The 23,201-nt window shown below is 37.9% G+C and overlaps 1 protein-coding gene across 1 annotated transcript in view; it reads left to right on the top strand.

Moving 5' to 3' along the window:
* Positions 1-6,294: 6,294 nt before the first annotated feature.
* The window catches only part of CENPJ (centromere protein J), a 49,310-nt gene continuing 32,403 nt past the window's right edge, over positions 6,295-23,201 (top strand). Inside the window, exons 1-8 of the mRNA XM_035003772.1 lie at positions 6,295-6,363; positions 8,262-8,342; positions 12,260-12,769; positions 13,311-13,434; positions 18,098-18,397; positions 20,292-20,403; positions 21,218-21,320; positions 21,450-23,079. Coding sequence (XP_034859663.1) covers positions 12,326-12,769; positions 13,311-13,434; positions 18,098-18,397; positions 20,292-20,403; positions 21,218-21,320; positions 21,450-23,079 — 2,713 coding nt within the window. The 5' untranslated portion in view covers positions 6,295-6,363; positions 8,262-8,342; positions 12,260-12,325. The remainder of the gene's footprint in view (positions 6,364-8,261; positions 8,343-12,259; positions 12,770-13,310; positions 13,435-18,097; positions 18,398-20,291; positions 20,404-21,217; positions 21,321-21,449; positions 23,080-23,201) is intronic.

A 23,201-nucleotide genomic window follows, 5' to 3' on the forward strand; every position in this document is an offset into this window, starting at 1 on the left:
CTTTTCTTTCTCTTTTTTTTAACTCCAGGCATTTAGAAAATCTCAAACCACTAGCTGAGCATTAAGCTAAAGGATAGACACTTCAGAGATCACAGATAACAAAGAGTACAGTCTTCACAAAAAACAGTTTTTAAAAGTCATTAACCAATAGCAAGCAACAACAGGAAATCTTGCAGAGGAGAGCGATTATGTAGAGTTGCCACGTTACAATCCTCAAAATATTTAGGTTTCAACAAAGTTATGTGGCATGCCAAGGAACATGAAAATAAGGTCCATTGAAAGGAAAAAAGAAATTAACAGAAATTGTGCATGAGGAAGCACAAACATAGGATTTATTACACAAATGCATTGAATGGACTATCTTAAATATGCTGAAAAAGCTAAAGGAAAATATGGACAAAGAACTAAAGGAAACCAGAATAACAGTGTCTCAACAAACAGAGAATATTAATAAAGAGACAAAAATGATAAGAAACCAAATAGAAATTTTGGGAGTTGAAAAGTATAATAACTGAAATGAAAAATTCACTAGAGGTGCTTAGCCACAGATTTGAAGAAGCAGAAGAATGAGAACACTTAGAGATAGGGCCATTGAAATGATCAAGTCTGGAGGAACAGAAGGAGAAGAGGATGAAGAAAAATGAACAGAGAGAGCCTCAGGGAACTGTGGGACATCATCAAGAATACCAACATATGCATACTGGGAGATCCAGAAACAGATGAGAGAAATAAAGGGGCAGAAAGTTGAGGAAATAATGGTCAAAAACTCCCCAGATTTGGTAAAAGATTAGGAAGCAGCACATCAAAGAAGCTCCAAGTAGGAAAACTCAAAGAGAGCCACACCAAGACACTTTATAATCAAATTGCTAAAAGACAAAGACTAGAGCAATTTATCCCATTAAAGAAATTATCATTAAGATCAATAGCCAATTTCTCAGCAGAAACCATGGAGGCCGGAAGGATAATATATTTGAAGAACTGAAAGGGGGAAAAAAAATGGCAACCAAGAATTCTATACCTATCAAAACTATCATCCAAAAAAATGAAGGATAATTAAAGATATTTCCAGATAAATGAAAGCTGAAAGAGTTCATTACTAGTTGGTCTGTTCTATTGCAAATGCTAACGGGAGTCTTTTATTTTGAAATGAAATAACAGTAGACAGTAAAGTGAAGCCAAATAAAGAAATAAAAAACACTGGTAAAGGTAACTACATAAGTAAATATAGAAGCCGATAGTATTATATTTTTAGTTTGTAACTCCTCTTTTTTCCTATATGAAATTAAATAGACAACACATAAAACAATAATTATAAAACTATGTTAATGGACTTACAATTTATAAAGATGTAATTTGTGACAATAATACATAGAAAAGGGGGATGGATGGAGATATATAGGAGCATAGTTCATACTATTGAATCTAAGTTGGTTTTAATTCAAACCAGGTTGTTTTAAGTTTAATATGTTAATTGTAACCCTAAAGGTAATCACAAAGAAAATAAATAAAAAATATACATAAAAGGTAATGGAAAGGAAATCAAAATGGTATTTAAAAAGAAAACAACTAAAAACAAAAGAAGACAATAATGGAGAAACTGAGGAACAAAAAAGAAGACATAATAGCAAAATGGCAGAAGTTCATCATGAGAAGTAACTGCTTCAACTCTTCAAATAAAAGGAAGAGATTGGCAGAACGAACTCATTAAAAGAAAAACAAAAGCAAAAACCCTCCATTCATATTTGTCTACAAGAAATTCACTTTAGATCCAAAGACATAAATAGCTTGAAAGTGAAAGAATGGAGAAAAGACATTCCATGCAAAAAGTAACCAAAATATAGCAGGGAAGTCTATACTAAGACAAAATAATTTTATTTTATTTTATTTTATTTTATTTTATTTTATTTTATTTTATTTATTTATTTATTAGAGAGTGAGCGAGAGAGAAACAGCACGAGAGAGGAGAGGATCAGAGGGAGAAGCAGGCTCCCTGCTGAGCAGGGAGCCGATGTGGGGGTCTCGATCCCAGGACCCTGAGATCATGACCTGAGCTGAAGGCAGACGCTTAATCTACTGAGCCACCCTGGTTCACCCCCCCATTTCAATATTTGATAGAACTAGAAGTAATATTAATAAAGAAATAGACACCATAAACCAATAAGATCTAAAAGACAAATATAGAACATACAATAATCACATAATATGTATTCTTTAAATGAACATGAAACATCTCTTAAACCATATGTTATGTCACAAATTTTCAGTAAATTTAAATAATTGAAATTACACAAAGTACTTTCTCTGACCTCAGTGGAATGAAGCTAGAAATCTGTGGCAGAGAAAAACTGGAAAAGTAGCAAATATGTGGAAATTAAACAAAACACACTTAAACTGTCGGTCAAAGAAAAAATCACAAGGGTAATTAGAAAATACTTTGAGATTAATTAAAATAAAAACACATCATACCAAAACTTAGGGGATGCAGAGAAAGTGTTCAGAGGAAATATATAGCTGTAAATGCCTATATTAAAAAAAATGCCAAATTAACAACCCAAATTACACTCTAAAGAACTAGAAAAAGAAAAATTAAACCCAAAGCCAGCAGAAGGAAATAATAGTGATTAGAGCAGAGGTATATGAAATAGTGAATAGAAAAATAGAATAAAATAAAAAATTGGTTTTGGAAAAGATCAATAAAACTGACAAAATTTTAGATAGACTGACAAAGAAAAAAGAGGGAAGGCTCAAATTACTAAAATCAGAAATGTAAATGGGGGCATTATTAATGACCTTATAGAAATAAGGATTATAAGAGAATCTATGAACAATTGTACATCAACAAATTAGATAACATAGATGAAATGGAGAAACTCCTTAAAAACACACAAACCACCACCACTTGCTTAAGAAAAAATAGAAAATATAAATAGATATAAGATATTGATTGAATTAGTAATTAAAAACCACCCAATGAAGAAAAGCCCAGAATCAACTGGCTTTACTGGTGAATTCTATCAAACATTCAAAGAAGTATGTGCCTGACACAAAAGAACTACTCAATATTTTGGATATGGATATTAGGATATGCAAACTGGTAATTTTCATAATTATGCAAAGTAAATGGGCTGGTTTAAAAATATATAAGAAAAGCAGGGGCGCCTGGGTGGCTCAGTCCATTAAGCAGCTCTTTATTTCAGCTCAGGTCATGATCTCCGGGTACTGGGATCAAGCCCCACCTTGCGCTCTGCACTCAGCGGGGAGTCTGCTTGAGCATTCTTCCTCTCCCTCTGCCCCTCTCCCTGCTCGAGTGTGCTCTCTCTCTCAAATAAATAAATTAAAGATTTTCCTTATTTGAGAGAGAAAATGAACCGGGGAGGGGGCAAGGGCAGAGGGAGAGGGAGAAGCAGACTCCCCAGTGAGCAGGGAGCCCAGTGATGCAGGGCTTGATCCCAGGATCCCGAGACCATACCTGAGCCAAAGTCAGAGGCTCAACCGACTGAGCCACCCAGGCACCCTGATAAATAAATCTTTTTAAAAAATGTGTAATAAAAACCTAGAGAGTGCTTTGAAAACCATCAGGCAATTACATAAAAATCTCAATTATTATTTCAAAGAAGAGGGTAACAGTATAGATGTGACAAGTATGATGGTATTGCTCTGCTGTGATCATAGCAATAATTCAGGCTAGAATTCTCCTTTACTGTGTATTCAGCATTATCGCTCAGACATTCTAGAATGTAGTGGATGTGATAACCCCTTTGTTATTTAGACTAATAGGTTTCCATGATATTTTGCTGCAAGTCCAATGCACCAGGAATAGTTTTTTTCTTTATTAAAACAAGATTTTTAAAAAAGCTGTCTTTCAGCACCCAACATCATTGATAGAAACTTCTTTACTGTGATAAAATTCTAGAAATCTGAGTTTGGGGCCTTGGTGAGGAACCCCTTCTCTTCCCCACAGGTAAAGTGGGACGTGGGTTTTCTTGCTTTTGCCTAGAGACTGGGTACTTGAATCTCTCAGTGTTATCTCCTTATCCTGCTAGAGTCTTCCTTTTTAGCCTGGATGATACCGGCATGGGGATCATTCCTTGACCAGGCCTACAACTCTGTCTTCCCTTGACAGAGCAGTCACTGACTACCACCTGCCCAATAGTGAAAAGTTTTCAACTTTCTGAACATCTTTCATAGCCAGAACAACTATGTTAAAATAATATTATTACCAAATAACTTGATAATAATATGGTATTATTTTGTATCTTACAAAACCATTTGACATGACCTGTAGAGCTGGGCTTTAGCAGACAAAGTGAGTTCATCAACAGTTGAAGTCATGACAAGAATGAAAGCACCTTGATGAATATGTTTATGGTATAGATTGTGGTGATGGTTTCATGGGTTTACACTTATCTCCAAAACTCATCAAGTTATATACATTAACTATGTATAGCTTTTTGCATGTCAATCATATCTCAATAAAGTGGTTTTTTAAAAAGTGAAAACACCTGCTGTTTATTAAATTTTTACTACAAGGCAGGTGTTATGCTAAGTTTTTATATATATTCTTTAATCTTCTTGACGATTCTATGAGGTAGGTATTGTTATTATCCCCATCTTGCAGATGAGAAGACTGAGTTTCTGAGAAGTTGAGTGTTAAAGACTACAAAGTGCTTTGTAAGTCATCAAGGTAGGAGATGATCTCAGGAATGCCTGACTCCAAAGCAGGGGCTCTTAACCATTATACCATAGTGCCCTCCTGCCTCCTATGATGGCATAAAGAATTGCATCAGAATGGATAATTTGTGGTTGAAACCCCTGCATGGGTACTCTTAGTCTAATTTTTCCCCACAGTAATACTTGAAGATGCAACAGGATAGGAGCAGCTGATGAGGCTGAATCTTTCATTGTCTGGCAGAATAGAAGCTGGAAGTTCCTCCCTTCTACCCCTTCCACCTTGTGATGGATTTTGAGGAACTTTCAAACTTAGTGGGCAGTTTTGAGAATTACCTGGGCTACAGGTGAACACTTATATATTAGAACCTTAATTTAACAACTGGATAAGACTTGAATGTGGTAAAAGACCCATTTGTTCAACCAACAAGCAATATGGTACTACATACTACATTAAAATAAAAATACAGTAATAAAACACAGGCACAAAATTTGAGGATATTGTAACTATCTGATAACACAACATTTTAAGAGAAATGATGAAACTTTTAGGCATGCTTTTTTAAGCCAAAGGACCATTAGAAATGAGGAAGAGCGTTTGGATCTTCATAAGGCATCTTAAGTAGTTGTGTGATCTCGAAAGTCTTGGGCTTTGGTTTCTTCATCTAAAAAAAAAAAAAAAAAAAAAAAATCCAAAACCTTGCTTTAGGGAGAGTCTATTTTTGAAGTAGGTAGCAAAACAATTTTGGGTGGCCAAATCTCTGTGAAAGTGTTTTTTAATTATCTTTAGCCAGTGGTAGTTTATTTCAGTGATTACACTGGTTGTTATAAATGGTACTATCTGATTTTTATTTATTTATTTATTTAACAAATTTCACTTGGCTTACTGGTAATTAAACAGACACGAAACCTGGGTATGTTGCGGCGCAGTGTTCTCCAGCTACATATCCCTCTGTCGTGGCAATTAAGAAAAACATGTCCTGAATTTTGCACTTTCAGTGCTTAAAGAGTTTTAACATCTAATGGACACGCACAGCCAAACCATGTATTTATTGGCTATACGAGAAATGACGAGCGATGACTATTGTGGGAGTGAATTCTCACCCGGTTACTTTTGCCTGAAGAGTACCTGTGAGCACTGTCACACCCAGCCAAATCCGAAAACGAAATAGACCGACATGAAGCAAAAGCCCCTGCCCTGCCCCCATCACCCCTAAAAGCTTCCATCTGTATACATCGTTAGCTCTGAGTCCCCTACTTTTCACTGAACACGTTGATTTCTAGCAAACGCGCTCTCCTTAGTTTTCAAGGAGGGGCCGAGAATGGGGGGCGGTTCGGTCTGTCACGGAAGTTCCCTCTAGGAACGGTTTTTCCCTCCCGCCCAGCCGCCCGCCTACTCCAGCCACTAGCCCGCGGCCCAGGAGGAAGGCGCCTCGCAATGAATTCCTTAGGTAACGTCCGCCCCTGCGATCCCGCTGGGAGTGGTAGTTTGCGTGAGTCCCCCATTGCCCGCGCGCAAGAGCAGAGGGGGGCCGGTAGAAACTACATTTCCCAGGAGCCCTCGGATAAGGGGCGGAGCCGTCCTTGGGGGCGGGGCTCCAACCGGAGGCGGTGATTGTGGCGCCTCATTCATAAATGCCGCGACGATTCTTGCTGTGCTTTGAGTGGACTGAGAGGCCGGGGGACGGCGGAGCGGTAATTTGTGGGTGAAAGGAGCGGGGGGAGCTGGTGTGTTTGCAGCCCTGCATCTAAGAGTGTCGGCGGGGCGTGGGAGGGACCCTCTCCGGGCCTCCGGGCTGGCTCGGCGGGGCGCGGAGGGAGCCCGACGCCGGGCGACCCTGCGGCGGAAGCCAGCATCAATTCTGTGGACGTCCTTGCTTCACGCTGTTTTGTGGGGAGCCTGCCTTTAAAGGACGCTCACCGCCTGTGGTTTTGGCTGTACTTCAAGCTGCTGTTTAGAAGCGCAGGGGTCACAGTCGGTTCGAAAAGAAAGTGTAAAGTGGCATTGCTTTCTGTCCTCCTTAAGGGCCGATCATCAGATGATCATCAGCCAAGAGCTGTTTTTTAAAGCTTTCCTGTGGATTCGTGGTTTTCAAGAACATGTATTTTGGGAGACTGATAAATCATCTCCCAAATCAACTAGTTATACGGTCGGAGGGTGACTTTGAATAAACTGTGTGTGTCCACTTTTTCCTGTCAGGATGCAGAGAATTTATTCCCCCAAACTGCTTCAAGAATGTTTACATAGCACTCTCTGGAGGTTTCGAGGCTGTGAATTTGTTTCAGACAGATACTGATATCTAAAAAATCCTAGTCCACATGCTAATCCTTTCTAGACATTTTGCTATATATATGTTCCCTTTAGTTTGCCTGAATATTAATAATAAATAGGAGATTAAGGTGAAACAGTATTTTTATTCTTCATGCTGACAGTAAATACACTGAGGATCATATTCATGAAATTAAAATGAAGGAATGGAGGTGTTTTAAGTGTGGTTTGTTTGTTTTTTAAAGATTTTATTCATTGTGACAGAGAGAGAGAGAGAGACAGCGAGGGAGGGAACACAAGCAGGGGGAGTGGGAGCAGGAGAAGCAGGCTTCCCGCCGAGCAGGGAGCCCGATGCGGGGCTCGATCCCAGGACCCCGGGACCATGACCTGAGCTGAAGGCAGACGCTTAACGACTGAGCCACCCAGGCGCCCCTAAGTGTGGTTTGTTTTAAGATGTTTAAGATGCACAAGGGCACTCGTCAGTCTAGTAGGGAACTTTTCTAGTTTTTGATGTTACAAAATAACCTTGTAGCTTGTCTCTTCTAAATTTGGATTTCAAATTTTCTCGCTAAAGTCTTTGAAATTTAACATAGATTACTTGGTTGATTTTGATGAAAAGCTCTTACCTTTTAGATAGGCTTTCAACTAAAAAATAGTTAGAATTAGTTTGCTTAGAACAGATTTTTAAAAATTTTTCAGGAATAACAGATATTCAGTAAACTGCCCTGATCTTAAGTGTACTACCCAAATGTATACACGGTGTAATCACCACCAGGTAAAGATGATAACACTCCCTATCAACCCTGAAGGCAGAAGCCTCTTCTCAGTCAGTGCCAACCCCAGCTACCTAGATAACCATGGGACTGACTTCTGTACTTACAAATTTATTTTGCCTATTGTTGAACTTCATATTAAATGGAAACACGGTATGAATTTGTTGAGACTTGGACTCAACATTACTCATCCATGTTGTTTGTAGCAGCAGTTTTTAAAAATATGTGAATAGCTGTGGTTCTCAAACTGTGATATCAGTGAGAAAAATCACACTGTCACTTTGGTCTTTGCTTATTGAATAGTTTGCAAGCATCCCTTTTGTCCTATATTTCTTTGAATAGTTCTACAAACTGGTGACTCATAGTATTTGTATATATGTTTTAACAACTGTACCCATGACACTGTTTCAGGATTCTGCTTCAGAAAATGGAGCACAAGTATTTTCAGTGGATGTCATTACACTCAGTAAAGCAACAAGGGAAACAGCAGTCTCTTGTTTTAAAATTCCATTAAATCCGGTTTTAATAAAATGACCCCATCTGTCTTTCAGTTCTTCAGTCACAGTAGCTACTTTCAAGTGCTAAATAGCCATATGTGACTAGTGGCTACCATAATGGACAGCAAGTTCTAGGTAATTGTACTTTTTTGTCTTTATGTCTTATTTATTTTGTCTTTATTTCTTATATTTCTTTATTTCTTTGCATTTTGCCTTTGTCAGTTTAACAGTATATCTTGGATATATTCAGGACTCCCGTGTCAGTACTTAATAAGCTTACTTGGTTCTCTGTAACCGTTGCATAATGTGAATACTACAATTAGCTGGTCCTCCCTTAATAGACATTTCAGACATTAATCTCAGTTTATTACAAATGTTGCGAACTTGTGCCAGTAGAGCACAAAATGCTAGATGTGAAATTGCTGAGTCAAAGTTTGTGTGCATTTACAGTTTGGATCGATATAGTCAAATTGCCCTTCAAAAGGTTTTACCAGTTTACATTCCCAAGTAACACTTTATGAAGACTTCTTTTCCACATTGGGGTTTAGTAATTTTTAGTTTTTGCCAACCTGGTATGTCAAAGATGGTATGTCATTACTATTTTAATTTCTATTCAGTTGAGTGATGATGAGCATTTTTTAATGTATGGGCATTTATATTTCTTTTTCTGCTTATATCTTTTTTTTTTTTTTTTGCAGACACTAGGTACAAAGCTAAATACATGTTTGCCTCCAGATTGCCATTTTTCATTTCCCTTTGGGGATATCTATCTAATCTATCTATCTGTCTATCTGTCTGTCTGTCTTAAAGTCTAGAATTGTATCTGAAAAATAAGTGTGACATGTCATTTCACTTTGGTACTAGATTTTCTCGTTTCTCCCCTCAAGGACAATATGCTATAGTAATTCTCTCCTTTCTCCATCCTCATCAGCCTACAGACATGCTTTTATTTCTCTTGTCTTAAAAAATCTTTCTTCGCCATGCCTCCCTGCGCAGCTACTGTCCTATTTATTTCCTTCCCTTTATAACAAAACTCCTGGAAAGAGTTAGCTGTCCTCAGTTTTCCGTTCTTTCATGTATTACCTCCATTCAAGCTTTTGCAGCCTTCTTCCCCAAGTTGCTCTCATTGAAGTTATCATGACCTTTACTTTGCTTAATCCCAAGGTCAGTTCTCAGTTCTCCTCACCCTTCATCTTTTTTTTTTTTTTTTTTTAAAGATTTTGTTTATTTATTCATGAGAGACACAGAGAAAGAGAGAGAGAGACAGAGGGAGAAGCAGGCTCCCAAGGAGCAGGGAGCCCGATGCGGGGCTCGATCCCAGGATCCCGGGATCATGACCTGAGCCGAAGGCAGACGCTTAACCATTTGAGCCACCCAGGCGCCCTCTCACCCTTCATCTCTTAAAAGCTTTTAACACATCTCTTTCTTCCTTGAAACACAATTTCTTCACTTGGCCTCAAGAACACTATACTTTCTACATCTTCTGTTTTTTGTCTACCCTTAGTCACTTAGTGACTTTAATCACTTTAATTTAAATATCATCCATATGCTAAGGATACTCACATTTATGCTTGACAGCCTTGGCCTCATCCATGAATCCCATTCTTGTGTGTCCAGCTGCGTATATGATAATGACTGGAATGTCTGTTAGGCATCTTAAAATGTTTGAAATTCAGGGATTGCTCCCTGCTCAGTGGGGAGTCGGCCTCTCCCCCTCTGCCCCTTCCCCCTACTTGCTCCCCCCCCAAATAATAAAATCTTAAAAAAAAAAGCCTAAAAAAATGTTTGAAATTCAACTCTTGATCTCTCATTCCCCCAAACCTGTTTCATTCCCAGTTTTCCCCATTTCAGTTAATGGCCACACTATTCTTCTAGTTGCTCAGCCAGAAAATTTTAAGGAATGAAGGGGAGGACCCTGGTGACCTGGAGATTTGGTAGACAATAAAGGAGTCGTCATAGGTAATATAGTGAAATCATATGAGATTCAGAATTTCGTGGTTTTTATGGTGGAGGAAGGGAGAATCATCTAGAAGCCAAAAAGGACAATAAGGAAAATACATATGCTACTTCCAGGCCTAGTGGTACAGAGTATGGGCTCTATAAGAAGAAGTGTTCTCAGGAAGGTGAGAGATGAGGGCAAGGATAATAGGAGATTTTGCTAGTGATGGACACTGGGGCTGTGTGGCCATTGGAGATGGAATAAGGCATGTGCATGGACATCAGAGTGTTAGAGATAAAGGGTGGCTTAGGAGCCAGGTCCTCCTCATGGTGACTGATGTAAATAAGTCTAAACACATAACGAGATTAATCCCAGAGAATTCAAGATAGATAGTGGGGTGATGGGACTGTAAGAATTGGTGGGGGGCATCCTGCAAGTAAAGGTTTTCAGTATGAAGGCTGGGTCTTACTCCACCCTCATAACTGCACCACTCGCTCCTTGACCTCCACCAGGTCCTTGAGTTTATCTCTTAAAGGAGGACTCCCTGTCTACCTTCTCTATACTTGCAGGTCTCCTTCCCCCACATTACTTTTATTTTTCTTCTTAGCATTTATTACTGTATAACATACTGTATAATTTACTTTTATATACATGTATTTTCTTTACTAGACTCTTTTTTTTTTAAAGATTTTATTTATTTATTTGAGAGAGAGAATGAGAGACAGAGAGCACGAGAGGGAAGAGGGTCAAAGGGAGAAGCAGACTCCCTGCTGAGCAGGGAGCCCGATGTGGGACTCGATCCCAGGACTCCAGAATCATGACCTGAGCCGAAGGCAGTTGCTTAACCAACTGAGCCACCCAGGCGCCCCTCTTCACTAGACTCTTGACTTACTAACTGCTATATGCCCAATGACTAAAATAATATCTGGCACAGAGTAAGAATTCAATAAATGTTAGTTGAGTGAAATCAGTCATACAGCTTATCTTCTGTGTGATGTGCACGGTGACTGAATTACACTAGGAATTTGGTTATTTTAGAGTATGATTCATACAAAGTAGCTGTCCTATTGTATAAACTAATGTAATTTTGTTGTTGAACATCGAATGAACTATAATACTGAATTTATTTTAAATATTATTTTTAATACTGAATTTATTTTAAATAATAGGATCTTAGTTCCGATTTAATTTTAACTTAATTTTAGCAAACATTTATCAGTTTCTCCTTCTGCCAGGAATGGATGGTGCTAGGCATGGATGAATATACAGGTGACTGTATCTTCAAGGAACTTACAGCTTGGTAGATTATGAACACAAAGGCAGAATACCACTAATACTGAGATGAATGTCAAAATAGTGATATCAGAGACCTCTAAGAATACAGATGAGGGTCTGCCTGGTGGGCAAGAGGCTAGAAGGGGGTTGAGGGAATAAGGGAAAGTGAGAAACAGTGCCATTGAAGCCATGGGGGTGGTGGTGACTCTTGTTCTGTAAGTAGGGAGAACATGGGTTCCCCAGTTGGGCAAAGAAGCCATGTTGGAGTAGGGCCAGAAGTATGAAAGTGTTTAGTATGGGTAACATTTGATAGTTATAGTAATTGAATAACTTAGAAGGTGTTTTAGCTCCTAGAGTTTTAGGTCAACTGATTGAGCACTTGTATAAAATCCTCAGTAATGAAATGATTAGATCAAAAGGGAACTTAGGTTTTTGATTCACTCAATTTGAGGATGTTTTTAAGACTTAAAAGAAACCACATAGTTTAATGCCCAACTGCTTTGCTGGTTGAAGTCTTTTGTATTTGAAATATTCAAATACAAATTTGAATTTGTATTTGGGGCGCCTGGGTGGCTCAGACGGTTGAGCATCTGCCTTCTGCTCAGGTCATGGTTCCAGGGTCCTGGGATTGAGCCCTGTGTCGGGCTCCCTGCTGAGCGGGGAGCCCACTTCTCCCTCTCCCTCTTCCTGCTGCTCCCCCTGCTTGTACTCTGTCTAATAAAAAAATAATAATAATAATAATAAAATTAAAAAAATATTCAGTAGATTTTTGTGCTGGTTTGAGTTTTGGGTAGAATAGCTTTAACCAATTCTTTTTGTTGGCATCTTCTTTCTACAGGTTTTGGAAATTAATAGCTCTTCTAACTTTTACATTATTTAAATATAATATTATCATTGGACTAAAATGTTCCTGATGCCAACCTCTTCCGAGTTAAACAGTGGACAGAGCTTCTTAACCCAGTGGATGACCAATCCTTCTCGGGCTGGGGTCATATTAAATCGTGGATTTCCTATTTTGGAAGCAGATGAAGAGAAGCGAGGAAATGTGAACATTTCTACCAGCTTTCCTGTTAAAGCCACACATTTTTCAAATAGCTTCAGCTTTATAAGTGAAGAAGATTCACTTCATGAAGAACAGAAGTTGGAGTCTAATAGCCCTTATAAACTACAATCAGATAAATCTGAAACACATGCAGTGTTTCCTTTAACTAAAGAAGGACCACAAATAGTGGCATGTCAAGATGCTCCAGGACACCGGGAAGACAACAAAAATGACTTTATCTCAGATCTTTCTGGTGAATGCAAAGAAGTGGCTTATAAAGACCCACTCTTTAAAAAGCTTGAACAGGTACAACAGGATTTGGCCTAATATGTATTTGCTTTATTGCAAGTTTCTGTTGATAATGAAAAGTCACCTGTTCAGGGCCTCTTGTTTCTTCCCCTTTACTGTGAAATCCTCAAAACACCAAATTTTGCCTTTTGTCTAATGTGAAACGTTAACTCAGGTTTGGTATGTAAGATATAACACTTGAGGTAACAATGTCTTTAAGTTTCTGTTTCACTTGGTAAAAACTAAATTAGAAATGGTTGATCAAATATTAGAGGGAAAAAGTTGATCAGAAATGTACTGATACCTATCCTGTTTTAAGAATCCAAGGATTCATGTGACTTTTTCTGTTTCTTAGTTGGGACAGTCGATACAGTTTCCTTCATAAAAAAATAGGATTTTGGAGTTTTGGTGGCAGATGCAGTTACTTAGGAATCTCTCTTTGAAACTATTAGAGGTGATATGGAACGGGAGATGAGAGGCATTAAGATAAATATAAGGAGCAAAGATCCATAAAGAAATGTAAAGTTAGTTTAATCAAATTAATTCTATGTTTCAAAAGCTGAAAGAAGTACAACAGAAGAAGCAGGAAGAACTGAAGAGGCAGCAGTTAGAGCAACTACAAAGACTCATGGAAGAACAAGAGAAGCTGCTTACGATGGTGTCTGGGCAACACACACTCCCAGGTATTTTTTTGCTTACACCGAGCCTTCAGTTAGTACAACAGTGGACAGTTACATACATTTCTCACCTTTAGTTGTCTGACAGGTTATTTCTGCCATTTCTCTATCATATGTTGTAAACTGCAGTTTCATTAGGGGCCTTGCAGAGAACTGTGAAATGGTGGTAGTGTTATATAATTGGGCCCAGTGGGAGCTGTGCCATTCTGGAGCGTGTGTGCCCTGCTTAAAGTCATTCATACTTATTTAGAATAAAATTTTAAAAAGATGTAGCAGTATAAAAGGTCTAGAGCCAAATTTGGCCCAGGGCTACTGGCTTACAATCTCTGCCTGAAGAATAAAAAACTCCTCAGGGTCCTAACGGTAAATATGTGTAGAAGCCATTCTGCTCAGCAAAAGAACCATACCAAAAACCTTTTCTGTGATGGTAGATGACAGAATTCTTTTGTTGTATGCTAGATCAATTAAAAGAAAGAATGATGTACTTATCAGGAGAATATAAACCTGTTAAAATGTGATCTGGAGCAGTGGTTTTGAAAGTTATCTGACCGTATCACATTATAACAAAAACATTTAAACTCATAATTGCAAAGAAATTTCATAAATCAGACCTTATTGGTGTGCCTGGCATGTAGCAAGGATATCTTCTACTTATTTTATCCTATTCTTGGTCATTAAAAAAAAATGCCAGTCGTGATTCTGATGATAAAATTACTAATGGATTGTGTCCCACAGTTTGAAAAATAGTGATCTGGAGCAATGTGTTTGCTTCTCAGTGCTCCCTTTTAAGAGACACACCACTGATTCAGGAAAGCGCTTGTTCTGTTCAGAGGCTGCACTGGGCATTGAGAATACGAAGAAGAAAAGACATTGGCAGATGAGTATGCAGAGTGTAGCTGAATGGGATTCTGGGAGTGGTAGTAGTGGTAGTGATGAGAAACGTACCACATGAAGACTGGTTTAGGAAATAGGATGTTTATAGTGAATATAGAGAACATAGTGTGTGTCTTGAAATAGTTGAGTGGTTCAGGGATCCTTTATGGAATACATAAAGAGGATAATCATGATCATTTAAATAACAGCCTGTGATTTTTTTTTTTTTTTAAGATTTTATTTATTTATTTGACAGAGACAGAGTGAGAGAGGGAACACAAGCGGGGGAGTGGGAAAGGGAGAATCAGGCTTCCTGCGGAGCAGGGAGCCCGACGCGGGGCTCGATCCCAGGACGCAGGGATCATGACCTGAGCTGAAGGAAGACGCTTGAAGACTGAGCCACCCAGGCGCCCCAAGACTGTGATATTTTTTAAGGTAGAAATAGCACTATGGTAGAGCAATAGGGAAGCAGATTTCAAAGTTCTTAATATAAGAACTAGCCCCATTCAGTTATGGAACATTGCTTTTAGGGCAGTGGTTTTCACAGTTTGGTCTCAGGACCCCTTAACACTCTTAAATTATTGAGGACCCCAGTATTTATTATATGGGCACTTACTGTTGGTATTTACTGTATCAGAAATGAAAATGGAGAAATTAAAAATTAATTCACTTAAAATATAACCAGTTGCGTGTTATCATAACTAACATTTTTTTAACGAAAAGCCTTTTCTAAAAAATTAGAAGAATGGTATAGTTTTATATTTTTGAATATCTTTTTTAACTTCTGGCTTAAAAGAGCTTAGCTGATTCTCCTATCTGCTTCTGCATTCAGTCTCCGAAGTTATATTGTTTTGGTTGAAGTATGTGAAAAAAAAATCAGCTTCACATGGATGTTTAATTGGAAAAAGGAGAAAGGAATACTATAATAGCCTTTTCAAGTAATTGTGATTATTTCTTTGATATTGTATCCAAACCTAACAAGGCGCCATTTCTTAGTGGTGACTCACAGTATGGAGTCTGAAACTATATTCATGTACTTTTTTATAAAAAAAAATTGCATGAATATATTGGAATATATTGCATAAAATATATTGGAATATCTTGGCATTTTTGAATGGCTCTTTCTTTATGCATGATCTGGTAAAATTGTGCATTGGTTATTTGGAAAATAGTGGTTCACAGAGTTCCATGGTTCTTTAAAATACTGACATTTCAATATGTAATATCAAAAAATTATATCCATTAATACCACTACAGATCTCATCATAAAAGTCATGAAGTATTATTATGAAGCTGTCAAGCTTATGGTGGTAGACATTTTTAATAAGTTCTCATTTTTACTTGAAAGTTCGAATTTTAGCATTCTTAGCAAATACTGTCAGTTATTTTCCTTGAAGTGACTGGCTCACTTGTTTCATTTTTGAGAAAATATCTGCCAGGTGCCAAGTTTAAATCATGATAGTTTGTCATTTATTCTTTCAAGTAAAAATGATGTTCCTTGAGAGAAGTGGCTAGTCGAGCTTACAACTCAAAAAATGACACAGCCATGTCTTGGTTTGCAGCAGAAGTGAGTTATGCATACTTTCTGTTTTGTTCAGTAGAATGTTCAAAAGACGTGTACTCAACAGTTAAAATTCAATTAAAAAATTAATAGTTTTTGCAACTTTATCTAGGACATTCTTAAGTAAAACTGGTTTTTTTCTTTTTTTCTAACTGCAAGTGCTTGGTGGTGACTCGCACAGTTGGGGCCTGCTGTCCTGCTTTTAGGTGAAGGCACCAGGAGTTTCCATTTTGCTCTTGCATCATCAATGCATGTGTTGACAAAGTGAAAAAGGCAAATACTATCTTAATATTTTATGAAAATAGATTTGACCTGGTGGATGCCCTGAAAGAATCTTAGAAACCCTTAGGGGTTTGCAGACCACACTTTGAGAACTGCTACTGTGGGCTATTGCACTTTTATCGAAGACATCTTCAGTCTGAAGTGGGATGACTTTGGTCAGAAATATTTGAATGGGGAGAGTATTGTTATTATAAAGGAAGGGAGGTCAAACCTGATAATCGGTGAGGACCTACCTGATTTCCAGTTTTATTTGTGGGCTGGAGGTGAGGCAGATGGGTATGAGAGATAGGTGGCATGGCTCTTTTATGTTTTATTAAACACTTCCCATTGTGTCTCTTCTTTTTTTTTTAAGATTTTTAAAAAAGATTTTATTTATTAGAAAGCGGCACGTGTGCGAGAAGTGGGGGGAGGGGAGCGGGGAGGACAGAGGGAGAGAATCTTCAAGCAGACATCACACTGAGCACCCAATGCAGGGTTTGATCCCATCACCCACGAGATCATGACCTGAGCTGAAACCAAGAGTTGGATGCTCAACTGACTGAGCCACCCAGGCGCCCCTAAAGACTTTTATTTTTAAGTAATCTCTACAACCAGTGTGGGGCTTGAACTCACAACCCTGAGACCAAGCGTCATATGCTCTACTGACTGAGCCAGCCAGGTGCCCCTTCACTTCTAAATTTAGTTGAGACATTCTGGGAGAAGAGAAGGATAGTAGCGGGATTTCAACGGTATGGTACAGCAGCTAGGATGAAGTTTTGCCATCTACCCTCCAAGAATTATAAATTAGAGATATATAGGAGGGGAATCTCTGTGTTTATTTCCAAAGCAGAGACTCAAGAAAACAGTGAAAAGGTAATACAGGATTCTAATAAAGCTCTTAATTCATATTGTGAATTATAGAACACTACTTTTTGTAAAGCCTTATTTTTTTAGGGAAACTTAGGAGTGACATAGAACTGGTAAGTGAGTAGAATTTTGCTGGATTTTTGTATATAATCATCTCTAGAGCTCTGGAAACTGAGGATTCATTATGCTGTGGTCAACTTCAAATATTTTCTAATTCCAAATATCTGAATTAACGAGCCTTGTCTTCACAAATACGAGCCACGTTGGGCAATATCAATGGATTTTCTAAAAATAATGTAAATGTCTTCTGTTTAATGTTATTTGAGTACAATAAAATGCAGAATTCTTCTCTAAAAAAAAAAGGTAATACAGGAAATTTAGAAACTACAAAGAAGTACAAAACAGAAGTCACCCATAATTCTACCACCTGAAGATACCAAAATGTTAACAGTAATCTAGAGGAAGGTGCTTTTCTAGCCTGTGACACAGGGCAGTTATTTGTCATTAGGGAACTATTCAGATCGTTTGCAGCCATCTGCATTGGTGCTGTCTGTGTTTGTCACAGCGCTGCAGAGTTGACAATGCCAGCAGGGCTGCTCAGAGATGGAACATGAATGGTGCCTTCCAGAATCAGGCCGGGCTGCGGCTCTGCCAGGTATACACTGTCTGCACAGGAATGATAGTATAAATATACCTGTAATTAAAATTATGCAAGAGTCATTTTTAGACTTTAAAGATTTCATGATTTTGTTAAACAGAGTTTCCTCATATGGAAGAAAAAATACTTTTTTCACTTTGGAGAAAACCTGGTGGGTAGGGATCACTAACAGAAGAGAAAATGTTCTGGGGCGCCTGGGTGGCTCAGTCAGTTAAGCATTTGCTTTCGGCTCAGGTCGTGATCCCAGGATCCTGGGATCGAGCCCCGCGTCGGGCTGCCTGCTCGGCAGGGAGCCTGCTTCTCCCTCTCCTTCTGCCTGCCGCTCTGCCTACTTGTGCTCTCTCTTTATCTCTCTGTCAAATAAATAAATACAAATCTTAAAAAAAAAAGATACAGAAGAGAAAATGTTCTAGGAAATCATTAGTTTTGATGATTTTTTTAATTGCCAGGTTCAACCCTACTGCCTGATGATCAGAGCCAGAAGTACAGATCTCCCGGAAATTCAACCACCATGGAGAAAACCACACCCTTCTCACCAGCGTATATCTACCAGAATCAAACCCAAGAAAAAACGCACACTTCCAGCATTTTAGCTGATGAACAAAACAACTTCTGTAGAACTGCTCACCCAGATTTTGTCTTAACTTCAAAAAGTGGTGCTTCTCTCAATTTGTTTTGTGAGGCACAGTATCAAGAAGCACTTGTGAAAAAAAATGATTTGAAGGAAGAAAACCATAACCATTCTTTAGGTGAGGTATTTATATTTCTTCTGTACCCCTAATTAGCAGTGTTACCAAGCTGTGCTAAGATAAGAAAAGTCCTTTCTGCATTTTTTTCTTGTCCCATGTGGCTTTAATTATGAGCCCCTACACGTTGCGCAGCCACTGAACCTGGATTGGATGTAGAGCTGGACATAGAATTTGTGACTTTGCAAGAATAATTGCAGTACTCCTGCTGACTTCAAACCTCCCCTTGGAGCATGGGGTCTTCAAAAAGGGAGGCAGTGAGTTCCGTGTATACCATTTTTCTTGGAGAGCGTAGAAATAGTTTGAGGTTGATTTAAAATGTGCATGGTGGTGGTGGTGGGGAAACATGCTAGAAGATGTAAATGTGAGAAATAGGCTGGTGATGGCAGTTTTTATTCAGAAAAGAAATCCCCTCAACCCCAGACATTCCGTTTGTCCTCACTTCATCTCTGTATTCCCAGCATCCAGCACGTTCCTGCCAGAGATCCAGCAGTGTCTGATGGTCTGAACTCATGGAGCTCTCATGGCATTTTCTTCTGGTCTTTTTTTCTTAACTCCTGTTTCTGTGCCCCACTCCCCACCTCTACTTTTTTTTTTTTTTTTTACATTTTGTAACCATAGAATATTGTATAATTGTGTTCTTTGCCCTCTCAATGTGGAAAATGCTTATGGTACATTCTCTAGTCTTCATAACCATAATTTTAATGGTTGTCGTCATTATGCTAGTCATCAAATAATATATCAGTATTTAATGTTCTTTGCAGTAGGGCAATATTTTCCAAATTTTTTATTTAAATTTAATTTTCAATTTTAATGGTGTTTTCATGAATATGTTCTGTGGAGTAAGTTATTAAAAATACAAATAATATGACAAAAGGTATCTACACTTACTACTTAGGATTTGGCACTTTTGTGCATAATATTTTATTTCTAATTTAGAATAATTCCTTAGTATGAAAAGGTCTAATGCCTTTAAACATTTTTTTAAACAGTATAGTCTCTTAACCTTTTATTTTGGAAAATTTCAAACATCCAGAAAACTTGAAAGTCCACTGCAATGATTAGCAGTAGAGCTCAATTCAGCAGTTAATATTTTGCCATGTTTACTTTGTCTCTATATATTTATATGTGTTTATATATATTTATACCTACATCTATAATATCTCTGTATTTATATGTAATTTGCTCAATCATTTCATTGCAAGTAATACGCAGACATTATGTTCCATTATTTTAAGTATTTCAGCGTGCATCAAGTAAAAAATTAGGACATTCTTCTGTATAGTCCCAGTACTATTCTGTAATATTCAAATCCATTTTAGAATTCCTGCTATTGTCCCAAAAATGTCTTTTAAAGGTGTTTAAAAAGAAAAAAAAAACAGGTTCTAATCAAGTTCATCCATCACATTTGGTTGTTACAGCTCTTTAGTCAATTTTAATTTAGAAAAGTCCACACTTTTTTTCATAACATTAACCTTTTGAAGAATGTCATGTTTTAATTAGGGTTTTGTAGTTTATCTCTGTAATATTAAAGAAATCCTTAAGGGCTCTAAAATCTTTGGCATACATTACCTTTTTTTTTTTTTTTAAAGATTTCTTTATTTCAGAGAGAGTGAGCGTGCATGCAAAGAGGGGGTGGAAGGGGCAGAGAGAGAAGGAGAGAAGCAGACTCCCCGCTGAGCACAGAGCTCATTGTGGGGCTCGATCCCACAACCCCAAGACCATGACCTGAGTCGAAATCAAGAGTTGGATGCCCAACTGACTGAGCCACCCAGGTGTCCCTGGCATACATTACTTTTGATAAATATTTTTTTTAGCATAGTAACTTGTAAAATTTGATTTTACAAGACTTTATTCTTGATTTTTTGAAACTAAATTTTCCTAATTTTTATCCTAGGAGAAGGTATTTTACCATGTTGGGAAAAAGTGACCGAACCGATTGAGGAAGGGAATGATGTGAATGTAAAAAAAATTGGTGATTCTTCAGAAGTGACTAATATTGAAGAAAGGTATCATCCATATTGAAAAGAATAAGAAGAGTGACCGTTTAATGTTATACACAGCTATTAAGATAGAGCCCTTTCTTTTTTTTTTTTTTTAAAGACCCATGGTTTTCTTGTTTTTGCTTGAATATGCTTTTAAGTATAATGTTAAAGGTACAACTTACCACATATTGTCAGCAACAGACAGCTGTTAGGGAGATACATCAGTTCAAGTAGCTTTGACATTGTTTTGGAAGAACTGAGCAAAGTTTTTTCACCAAAGAGAAAAAATCTGGATAAAATTAATCTTTCAAATAGTTAAGTAAATCCCATTTTGGCAAAGACAATAACAAATTACTATTGAGTCTCATATTTGGTGTCACCTATAAATTATAATTGGGTAAGTCTGGTTACAGAATTTAAAAATCTTATGACAAAGATAAAATATCAATATTGAGGTTTATTATATTCTTAAATATTTGAAATATTTTAGTATATGTTATGGATGGGCAAATGACTTCTGATTATTGCTCTACATTGTCAAGGCTCTTTGTTAAAGATGCATATTTGATGAGATTTTCAAAATATCAAAAGTTAATCTACAGGCAATAAATGGACTTCAGAAGGGCATTTTTTCAAATCATGTGTAGAGAGTTGCATATTTCTGTATTTTGGGAGATGGGGTGGGATTATAGCTTTCATTGGATTCTCAAAGAGGGTCTATGACTTTGAAAAAGGTTAGTTCTTAGGTGTAGTTGGGGTGTCTGTGTCAGGCACACTAAGTGTCAGATATTCACCACATCCTGACTTGCATGTTAAATAACTTTATTTTTGTGATTAGACCTATTAAAGCTGCTATCAGAGAAAGGAAACAGACATTCGAAGACTACTTAGAAGAACAAATTCGGCTGGAAGAACAAGAACTGAAACGAAAACAACTAAGGGTAGGCATTTCCACTGTTTTGATTAAGTTCACTTAAGACTTTAGAGATTTGTTTATAATTTGCTTTAAAAATAAGTTTGAGATAACTTGGATATACCAGAATTAATTCAAATATTGTTCTCTATTTTAGGAAGCAGAAGGATCGTTCCTCATCAAAGCAAAACCAAAACAACCATTCTTGAAACGAGGAGAAGGTTTAGCTAGATTTACTAATGCTAAATCTAAGTCTCAGAAAGGGAGAGAAAGTAAACTAGTGACTAATCAGAACATTTTAGAGGACCAACCTGTGTTTAAAATGGATAGACAACAATTCCAGCGGAAAACTGCTCTTATAAATAAAGAACTGTGTACAGATAACCCTCCTGTTAAAAAGAACAGTAAAGGTAGGGCCAAGAGTGGTTTTGTCACACTCAGTCAGAAGCCGAAAGTGCTTAAGAGTAGTAACAGGAAAAGTCTTCCTCCATCAGGATTGAAAATACCTGGAGGGAAGAAATGTGATGGGCAATTTAGAGAACAGATCAAATTAAAAAAAAAAGTTGAGTCTAATAATAGAGATAATGTACCTGAGTGTGCAAAACCTTGTGATACTGGTTGCAAAGTCTGGAATAAGACACAGGGTAAAGATGGACTTCCTCTTTCGGCAGGACTGGTCAGCTGCATGTCTTCGAATAGCCCCAAAAATGAGACCTTGAAAAAGTCAGAATCTTCTCTTGACATTTCTCTTCAGAAAAAGTTAGAGACTTGGGAACGAGAAAAGGAAAAGGAAAATTTGGAATTAGATGAATTTTTGTTTTTGGAACGAGCTGCTGATGAAATATCATTTTCCAGTAATTCCTCATTTGTACTGAAGATCTTAGAGAGGGACCAGCAGATCTGCAAAGGTCACCGGCTGTCTTCTACCCCTGTCAAAGCTGTGCAGCCGGAGATGGTGACCCTGGATCCTGTTATCCAGTCTAACCACAGTGAGGCTCCAGACTGTACTGAACCTGAACATGAGGGTGAGTGTGAGGTCACACCCAACCAACCTGATTCAGTCTCCTCGCCTGAAGGATATAGGGAACAGTTGTGTAAAGTCAGTAGGAAAGCGTTCCAAATGAGCACTTCTGAAAATCAGACTCGGTGGAATGTAAGTGATGAGGAAGGTGTCACAGACAGTGACAGTAGCACTGACTCTGAGGAGCAACTTGATGTTACCATAAAACCATCAACTGAGGATAAAGAGAGGGGTTTCAGCAGCAGAGAGGACAGTCCACAAGTCTGTGATGGTAAGGGACCTTTTACGGACACTGGGACTCAAGAAGAAGATAAAAGGAGAGATGTTGATTTAGATCTGTCTGATAAAGATTACAGTAGCGATGAGTCTGTCATTATAGAAAGCTTGAAAAACAAAGTTTCTGAGTCCTCAAGAAGACCCTCATCCATAAGCATGAGTAAAATTGACTTTGATGATGAAAGAACTTGGACTGACCTTGAAGAGAATTCATTTAAACATGATGCTGTTCTTGGGAATGAGGCCTTTTATGGGACTCCTCAAACAGCCTACCCTAAGAGTGAAATATGTGTATCGGACAAAACGATCAAGAGGAAGGTTGCACCAGTTAAGAAGGGAGAAGACTTGAGCAAACCCGGTAGGAGCACAAGCCCTCCTCCTACATCGGATCTCATGATGAAATTCTTTCCTGCTTTGAAACTGAAACCAAAACCAGATTCACACTTGGGAAATGAACCCAAGTTAAACCCAAGTCAAGACCAACCACTTGGTAAGTCAGCATTATAAAATAAATAGGTATCAGAATGTTATAAATTTCGGGGCGCCTGGGTGGCTCAGTCATTAAGCGTCTGCCTTCAGCTCAGGTCATGATCCCGGGGTCCTGGGATCGAG

This window comes from Mirounga leonina, unplaced genomic scaffold (genome assembly GCF_011800145.1).
Source record: "Mirounga leonina isolate KUSES-001 unplaced genomic scaffold, KU_Mleo_1.0 Mir_127, whole genome shotgun sequence".
Lineage (NCBI taxonomy): Eukaryota > Metazoa > Chordata > Mammalia > Carnivora > Phocidae > Mirounga > Mirounga leonina.